This window comes from Neltuma alba, unplaced genomic scaffold (assembly GCF_004799145.2).
Source record: "Neltuma alba isolate B1F8T4 unplaced genomic scaffold, ASM479914v2 tig00007545_pilon, whole genome shotgun sequence".
NCBI classification, from domain to species: Eukaryota; Viridiplantae; Streptophyta; class Magnoliopsida; order Fabales; family Fabaceae; genus Neltuma; species Neltuma alba.
This window is the reverse complement of record NW_021634809.1, coordinates 22148-32148: the sequence shown is the minus strand read 5'-3', so window position 1 is coordinate 32148 and position 10001 is coordinate 22148. Positions and strand designations below refer to the sequence as shown.

The 10001-nt window shown below is 32.7% G+C and overlaps 1 protein-coding gene and 1 pseudogene across 1 annotated transcript; both read left to right on the top strand.

Moving 5' to 3' along the window:
* The first annotated feature begins 3410 nt into the window (after positions 1–3410).
* LOC114752782 (pectinesterase 2-like) lies at positions 3411–4318 on the top strand (annotated as a pseudogene).
* A 2836-nt stretch (positions 4319–7154) lies between these two features.
* LOC114752783 (probable E3 ubiquitin-protein ligase RNF217) lies at positions 7155–8629 on the top strand. The gene is made up of 2 exons (XM_028941488.1): positions 7155–8113; positions 8339–8629. The coding sequence occupies exons 1-2, from the start codon at positions 7173–7175 to the stop codon at positions 8409–8411; spliced, it is 1014 nt and encodes a 337-aa protein (XP_028797321.1). The 5' UTR covers positions 7155–7172; the 3' UTR covers positions 8412–8629.
* The last annotated feature ends 1372 nt before the right edge of the window (positions 8630–10001 follow it).

Sequence of the window (10001 nt, the reverse complement as noted above, 5' to 3'; positions counted from 1 at the left end):
CACAACCTTAGGTACATATATTTGTTTATATTTATCTGCAATAACAAATCCTTTCTTTAATGATTTGTTGAAAATCATCTCTTCCTCATTCAAAATATAGCATCATCCATAGATTTCTTACTGAGTATTGTGCTGCTGCAACAGAAAAGTAGGATTCACCACCAGCTCTATTGACAAGATGATTTTCACAATCAACAAGAAAGAAATATGTCATGACCACAACCAGTCTAAAAAGTCATGCTTTCTAGACTCGACATGGCCTAGTTTAAATTGGATGTGGTCGTGTTAGGTCTAAAAACTACTATTTTCAGTTTTTAATATAAGAATCAGTTTAATTTTTAATTTAATTTTAAGTACAAGATCTCAAATTACTTTATCTTCTATGTTTATTCATTTTTCTCAAAGTAATCTTTATAGTAGTTGCATATGTTAAAGATTCCATTAAATGATAGTTTTAGCTAATAAATATAATTAGCAAGGATATTCTAGAAAATTCAACTTATATTTGTTTCAAATAACTAACTTAATAAACTTTCTTAAACTACTCAAATTAGTCAAATAACTTTTATATTAAAGACTGGAGGTAGTATGGCTTTCTAAACTTGACTTGAGAACCGGTCTAGAAAATTTTAAAAGTTTGAATGACCGATTTAAAAGTATCAAACTTCTTACATAATCTCTATCTAAATTGATTATGGAACCGGTCTAGAAGCAATTTTCAATAAATCTAAATTCAGCTTAGTTATAATATTATCAAGAAGGGGTAGAAACATTTTCTTGGAATATTTTTAATTTTATGTATGTAGGCACCCCTTCTCAAAATGATGAATATTTGAACAAATTTCTTTCTTGTGTTTATTTTCCAATGGAAATCAATGAACATCATGACCCCAATTTTTGGCACTTAAGTTTCGGAGACATGCAAGCAATCCTTTTGAAACTTTTATTCCGGCATATTCTTTTTTTGCCTTTTTAAAAGGAAACTGATGATAATACAATGCATTTCAAATATATGGCATTAATTTAATGGTCATATATTGTATAAAGTGCAATTATTGGGGAGCCGAATATGCTGGTTTGCATGTTAACTACTCTACCAACTAAAATGTCAATTTTTCAAAGTTAGGGATATTCAGAAGAACAAATTAGGATTCAGCCTACGTGACAACTATTTATATAATAAGTTCAGAACTGTGCAATAATAGTACGTACATGTGATTAACACCTACATATATAATTCCAATACATTTTATAGACACTCACAAGGTTCGTAGCCTCCGAATTTTTTTTTTTGAATAAATACTGGATATCATATTACTTAATCTGGAAAAAAGGCAACAAGTCTTGGGTCCCCTTCACCAACTTTTTTTCGTAGCCTCCGAATTTTCAATTAGGTGTTTTATACCACATTCGATTCTTAGTTTTTTTTTTTTTAAAATCTAATTTATAGTTCAAATTAAGAGCTGGAGGTAGTATTTCAATGAGTGATTTTTATTTAGAAAAGTAAGTTCAACATTTACGTTTGAACAAACTTTTATCACAATGATTTTTGCAAACTAAGATTGGATTAAAACTCAAATAGTGAAATGTGCAATTTTTGTTTGAATAGATTCTTATAAAAAAAGTCAGTTTGACAAAAACTTGTTCAGACGATATATTAAAAAATCAATTTCAAAAAGTTTAAATATAAAGAAGAGTAAAAATTTTAAGACAAAAAAAAATTGTTTTAATCTCAAAGTGACTTTTGGACAAAAAATACCTTGCCTTTAAAACCATGTCAAACATTATTTATCTAACTAACTTTTTTTTTTCCTCCAATTGATTTCTAAAAATTAATAACTAAACTTTATAAGCATCTTGATGTTATTTCCTAAGTGCATTCAGTACTTTGATATTATTTTTATAATTACATCTAGCATTTTAATCTTTGTGTGGAATGCACTATAAATAAAATTAAAGTGATATAAAAAAAGATTTGAATGCTACAGACACTATAAATAAGATCAGAATATTGAATGTATATGAATAATAAGATTAGGAGCTACATGCACTTTTATCTTGTATTTTTTGATCTCATGGCATCTTATAACTCGGAATAGCAGCCAAACCAGGATAGGGATGAATGAGTGAGGAAAGTAGATGTATTGAATATAATGGTAAGTACATTACTAACTCTAAAAAGGTCTATAAAATAGAATAAAGTGCCAAACATCCAACATCAACCACCTTTGACATGGAAACCGACGCGCGCACGCATTGTAATTTCTGATAATTTTAGGTTGCCTTTTAACTATTTTGGTAAACCTAATCCATCACATCATATCCCACCAGCTTCTGCCTAATAACAGTGCCTCACCATCTTCATATGCCTAGCTTTGTCACGTTATAATCTGGAAAACAACTCAACAGCTCGCTCTTTTTTGAGAGTAATTCATTTATAACATCTTCCTAACTCTTATCCTACATACTCATTACTGCTTAATATAAGATTTAATTAATAAGGTGATTTTAATTCTAAAAATAAGATATATTTTTTATATTTATTAAGTTTTTTGAATTACTCCTATTGATATTCTTTTGACCGTAATTAAGTAGGAGAGGGAAGAAGAATATTAACGAGGATGATTATGATATTTAAAAAAAATATTATATTTTTTTAATTAACTAATTCACCTAACTTTCTTAATGTAATAAAATTGGTTAAATAAGTCATACATTAAAGACGGAAGAATATAAGATCTAGTTTGTAATGCAATTTGTATTATAAACAAGATCGCTTCTTTTATTACAAGAATTTTTTTTGGCCAAAAGATCTTTTATTACAAGAATCACCAACACATTTTATAATATAAGATGTTTTCCCTACAATATTAATTTTTTTTCCACCTCATAGTCTTAACTAATTATTAAACTTTATAATTAATTAAATTCCTCTAACACGCTTACAATAAAAAATGAATGGAATATTTCATAATGAGGCGTATCCTGAACATAACTCTATCTTCCACTATTCTTATCTAAACATGAATTAATTATAAAAACGCAATTTTTTAAACTCAGCTGACAAATTTTTTCCCCAAATAATTCACTTAAAATTTTTTTCATGATAGGATATCATTTGATGATGATATCCAACATTTTTGTTTAACCACAAGCGCATCGCTAATTAGTCAGCATCATCAGATATATTTTCTCTGGGTTAAAACATGTTTTTCTCACACATTATGTGGAGTTTAAAAATACATAAATTATTGGTTATATGACTTATAAATTCTATGCTCAATTATTTTATCTATTCGTGGATAATCTGTGTATATTAGATTTTGGATACCATAAACAGTATTGAAACTAAACAAATATTTGTAGCAAAGTAATTTTTTTTTTTTTTTGAATTTTAATTGAATTCGCAGCTGTCTATGGAGATGGGTTCGTGGCGGAGAATATAGGGCTGGTGAACTCAGCCGGGTTAAAAGCAAGCGCCGCCGTCACCGTCCGGAACGAAGCCAACCACAGCATCTTCTTCCAATGCTCCATCGAAGGCTTGCAAGACACACTCTGGGCCGTCTCCGGCCGTCAGTTCTACAAGAACTGCGACATCTACGGCACCGTCGACTTCATCTACGGCGACGCCGCCCCTCTTTGAGGACTGCAACCTCTACGCTCGTTACCGGCCTTACGTCACCTTCACCGCCCAGTCACGTGAAAGTCCCGACGAGGACACTGCCTTCGCCTTCCAGCACTGCCAGTTCACGATGGCCCCGGAGGACGCCGCCATGAAGTCAAAGGTCCGTGCGACGTTGGGAAGGCCGTGGCGGCCGTATTCTACGGTGGCTGTAATTGACTCGTTCATTGACTCAATGGTGGACCCCGCGGGTTGGGAAGAGATGCAAGGTCAGCCCACCGATAAGGTGACGTATGTGGAGTTTAATAATTATGGGCCTGGGTCCAATACTTCTGGGAGAGTGAACTGGCCCGGTGTCAGGGTCCTTAGTGGCCCAGATGAGGCCCAACGTTTCACAGCTTCTATTCTATTAGATGCTGATTCTTGGATCCCCCACAAGGGGGTTCCTTATAATTCATAATGATTCAATTAGGGGGTTCTTTGGGCCACTTGGCCCAATAATCCGAGTTCGGCCCAATTATTAAAACCCCCCGGTGAGCAAGTTTCCTTTTATACCCTAAGCCTTAAATCTTTGAACTTAATTTACATTTGACAGCAGAATTATATGTGGTGTCATGTTTTATTTCAGTTCTCTACAAGTGTATTAAAGAATTTTATTGTTTTGTGATCTTGCCTACAGATTTATCAGCAAAGAGAATAACCTCAGTTCATATTCTTTTTTTCCATTATTTTTTCAAGCGTTACCATGCGTTACCTCATCTAAGTGAGGAGAAACAGTGAGTTGCTCTATTTGCCATGTTTGGATGATATTCTAAATTTAAGCTTGGCGTTGTGTGCGTTTACATTAATAAAATAAAAAAATAGAGAAGGAAGAATTATAAGTGATTGAAGAAGCTTATGATTATCTTTCTGCTACAAATGTTAAAGAAAAGGAAAAATCTTAAAAAATGACTGTTAAATTTTAAAATTTCAAACGAGAAATTACTATAAAAATGTGTTATTATGTGTTTTTTAAGTATATCTATTTTCTTTACGAGTATAATAATAAACACTAATTGAAATTTTAAAATTTAATAGTCATTTTTTAAGATGTTTTTAAAAAATAAAAAAAAGAAAAAAATGGTTTCAGTGCTTAGTAACGAACAATTATATGAAAAGATAAATGCAAAGGGAAACTAGAGTTATAAAATTCAAGAGCAATCCTAAAATTCAGTGCTAAATTTTCAAGTGATAGTTTTTTTTTTTTTTGCTTTATTTATTAGGTCAGCAATCCTAAGACCAAGATTCTTACAACTTAGAAATAAATAATTTAATAAATAAAAGGTGATTATTTTATCTCTTTCATACTTCTTTTTCGGCTTTTTTACCGAAATACGATAAACAGTAAAAGTTTTTACCAAGATACTGCACTTTTAAAACTATTTACCAATATACTACACTTAAAATCGTTTTGGCAAGAACGATTTTCAAATTACATACAAGTCGTTCTTGGCGTGAACGATTTCACTTTTTTTTTTATTTTAAATGAAAAAGTGAAATTGTTCTTGGCATGAACGATTTCAAAAATCGTTCACCCTGCGTCTGAATTGCTGCCAATTAATTCTCGTTCAACATGCCCTAGTTGTGTTGATTATCGAGATAGGGTTGCTCGCGACCAGCGTAACATTTTACTTGTACTTAGAGAACAACGTTTTAATGTAAACCCTCAGCCTGCTCCACCAACAACTGAGTTGCCTCGGCCACAAATTCCTCGTGATAGACCAAGCAAGCGACGAGGTGGTTACTTGTCTACCCAACCTATAATTGAAAACGAAAATGCAAGGGAACAGGAACCTTCAATTTTTACTCAGGCTTCTGACATATCACCGTCACCATCATCCCCCTTCATCTCTATCGATCCTACACAACTTGAGTCTCATTACATGGCACCCTCATCATCATCCCCTTCCAACTCAGCCAATCCTTCTCAATTTCAACCATTCATGACTTTATTAGATAATCCTGCATTATTTTCAGCTGAATACAATGCTTCTACTTTTGAACATGGTGGACCATCAAATGAAGCATTTGTCACTCCTCGACAATCTATACATTTAAATGAATCACCCTGGTTTGATTTGAACACGCCAACTACACAAACAAATGAGACATTTGAAGCTCAAGAAATTGACATATAACAATAACGCCCACAACGTATGAGAAGAAGGCTAAGATGTGATACTGGAAGTCACTATCAGTAAGGTGGATAATTTTTTCTTTATAAACTTAAACTTTATTTATTACTTTTTATTTTTAATCTTATACTTATTTCACAATTAGTTTTAACATCATTATAACATTTTTCTCTCATTATATAGTCATGATTTTGTCAGTCAAATGATTGATAAATCATTATACTAATCATTTTAATCAGGAGGGAAGGGGAGAAGTCATTCAACAGCAGATGAAGTTTTGAAATTGTTCACCAGAAGAACGATTTTCATTCACCTCATGCACATCAAGGATAGATTATGAAGAAGTCGTTCACCAGATAAATGACTTTAAAAATTATTCACCTGAAGACCGATTTTAAGTGTAATATATTAGTAAATACTTTTAAAAGTACAGCATATTGATGTATAATTTTACAATTTGTAGTATTTTGGTAAAAAAGCCTGTCGTGTGGTATTTGTTCGGTTTGACAAGAAATCAAGTATTGGGCATGGGCCTTTTATGCCTGTAATAATAATTTAGTCTTACAACTTAATTGCTACAATTAAAAATTTACAATCAAAACATAACTTTTTTTGTTACGTACTGTTTGGTATGAGATAGATAAAAAGAAGAGGAAATGATAGAAAATTTCATCAAGCTCTATTTGAAAAAAAATTTAAAAAAAACTGAGGTTTTCAAATTTTAATCCAATATAAGTAAGATGAAGTAAAATTTACTATATATGTTATAGCCTTACCGGAGCATCGTCAGGGATTCTTATTTTTGCATGCAAGAGTGAAATCGTTCTTGGCGCGAACGATTTCAGAAATCGTTCACGCCAAGAACGATTTCACTTTTTGATTTAAGAAAAAATTTAAAAGTGAAATCGTTCACGCCAAAAACGATTTCTGAAATCGTTCACGTAAAGAACGATTTGTGTGTAATTTCAAAATCGTTCTTGCCAAGAATGATTTTAAGTGTAGCATATTGGTAAATAATTTTAAAAGTGTAGCATTTCGGTAAAAAGTTTTACTGTTTATCGTATTTTAATAAAAAAGCCTTCTTTTTCTTATAAATGATGTGTACATGCAAATTGCGGACGTAACATTTTTTTTTAATGGATTAACTTTTTTTTTGATAAAACCTTTATGATATTAAACCAAAAAAAAAAAAAGAAGCTTTTTAATAAAACCGGAATCAACTTTTCAGCAGCACATTGACAATAAGTCAAGCCTTCTTGGCTCGGTTTCTTCGGAAAGCACTCATTTCTATCCTTAATCTTTTTATATCCTGTAAAGCACACCACAAATCACTTTCACTTCGTCTTCTTCACGCTTTACTCTATATTCGCACTCCCATGGCTCCAGACTCCGTCTCTGATCTTCTCTGCGAAATTCTCTTCTTTTCTTCTTTCTTCTTTTGTTTTGTGGCCACCGAACTTCTCTGCATCGAGTATCCATTTTTCGCTGCTCTGTTTTTCCAACACGAAGAAGATGATCATCATCAGCATGCCCCACTCATTGTTTCTGAATATCCTCAACGCTCCAGGTTGCCCAAGTTCATCAATCCCTCCTTCATCATTTCTCTACTCACAAACAATTCCTCTTCCCTCCTTTTACCACCACCACCACGACCACCACCACCACCACCATCATCTTCTTCTTCTTCTTCTGCTTCTTCTCCTTGGCCTAACCCAGAAACTAAGCATGCGAAGTCTGCAATTAAAATTGAGGAACCTTTGGAAGTCATCTGTGAAATCTGTGCAGAAACTAAAAGACCTAATCAGATGATCAAGAACCAGACATGCCGCCATTCTTATTGCTCTGATTGTATGACAAAACATGTGGCCACGAAAGTCCAAGACACCATAACAGCAGTTCCATGTCCTGGGCTGGGTTGTAAGAGTGTTTATGAGCTTGAAGCTTGTCGGCCTTGGATTCCCAAGGACTTACTAGAAAGATGGGATAAGGCTCTGTGTGAGGCTCTTTTTCTGCAAGTGCCTAAATTTTATTGCCCCTTTAAGGATTGTTCAGCCATGATGCTGGTTGAGAATGAGATGGATCAAACAGCTGCAAGGGAAACAGAGTGCCCTATTTGCCATAGATTGTTCTGTCCAAGGTGTAATGTCCCATGGCATCATGGAGTTGACTGTGAGGAATACCAGGGACTGAATGAGAATGAGAGACAGAGGGAAGATCTGCTTGTGAGACAGCTTGTTAAAGATAAGAAATGGGGAAGGTGTCCCAAGTGTAAGTTCTATGTGGAGAAGACTCAGGGATGCTTGCACATCACTTGCAGGTCAGTTTTCTATAGGTGTTTGTAGCCTGATAAATGAAGTGTGGTTTATAAGTTTAAAAAGCTATCTCACCTGATAAGTTAGTTTTTTTAGGATAAGTTCTCTTTTTAGAACAGGATTAAAATCAAATCGTGTTCTTGTTATGCTCTTAATTGGTGGAGAAGAAACAAGTAGGGAAACAAATGTTTAATTTCATTAAATGATTGATGATTGATTCGTGATTGCAGGTGCAAATATGAGTTTTGTTACAAGTGTGGAAAAGAATGGAATTCTTCTCATGGAGGCTGCCAAAGATATTAGATTATTTAATGCTAAGGTTTGATGAAGAGCATATCATTTTCACCTGTCACTTGTCATTTTCTTTGACATGTTTCTTTGAATTACAAGAAAAAAAATGAAGACAAGACACTGATGTGTCTGGTTTGAGTTTGATATTTGGAAGAAAATTCTACTGCATTGCCTTTTAAAATATATTTGTTTATCATATTATTCACTTATGGAGGATCGTTTCTCTCTTAGCTGTTTGTCTTCTTTTGGAGCCTAGGCGTTCCTTTTCAACCGTCTTTGTCAGACACAAAAATTACGTAGTTCAAATTCAAATTACCTGAAAATTAAGATTCATATCTATGGTCAATGAAGCTTTTCACTCCGTGACTGTAAAATCTGTTTAGCTAATTAGATATTATGCCTCCCATTCCTCATAAGATCTAATTAAGAAATTGATTTTGATTCTAAACATAAGATTTTATTTCATTTTATTTCTCATATTTTTTAATTTTTTTAAACTGATTTGTCTAACTTTTGCTAATATATAATCTAATGTTACATTAAAGTTTTTTTAAAATAAAATTATGATAATTTTGTTAGAATTAAGTACTTTATTAGATTGTTTTAAGCTTTCTAAATTAATTAGATAATTTTTACATTAAGGACAGAATGAGTACTATAGTGAGTAAAATAGTATGATTAGGTTAGACACTCAATAAGGGAATATGGCCAAAGGCCACTCCTTTACTCTAACTTTTTTTTTTTATGAGAAAAAAATACAAATGTTCACATAAGATGAAAATCAGCGAACATACTACAAAGAGTAAGACAATCCTGAAGAACACCTCTAAAACCAATATCTATAGTGATAGCACCATGGAGAACCCTCCAAAAACCATTTTCCTTAACCCAAAGGTAAAGTGGAAAAGACAAAGGATTAAGAACTTGACTTTGGTGACATATCAAAAGTAACACCCTGCGCAAAAGATTTACTCTAACTATTAAGTATCATTTATCAAGGTCTTTTGGCCTACGGACATGTTATCTATTTTCCAATGATACTAGGATTTGAAAGAGGCGTCCTTGCCAAGAGCCTCTTGGTATACCTCCCTTTATAGAGTAGATTGTGGTGGGTTCTATATCCATAATGACCAAAGTAGATGGGGATGTATGTCCTCTTTCTCGTGGGTAAAGGGAGTTTAAATTGTTAAAGTGAATAAGAAAAGAGTGTCCCTAGTTAGTACAATTTCTGATCTTTAATATAAAAATTATTTGAGTAGATTAAGAAAATTAGTTAAATTAGTTATTTATAATAAATAGGTGTTATCTTTCCTAAAATATCCTTACTAATCATGTTTATTAGCTAGAATTATGATTCGATGAAACATTTAACATGTACATACTACCACAAGGACTATCTTACAAAAATAGAAAAATATGAGAGATAAAGTAAATTGGAATATTATATTTAAGATCAAATTAAATGTCAAACTAACTCTTATATTAATGATTAGAGGTAGTATAACTTCTTTGGGGAGTATTCACATAAACTTCAAAATTCTAGCAGCATTGACCTACTTTTTTCCCCTTAGAGTGAGAGTCAGCAGTTCTAAAATTAAGTAA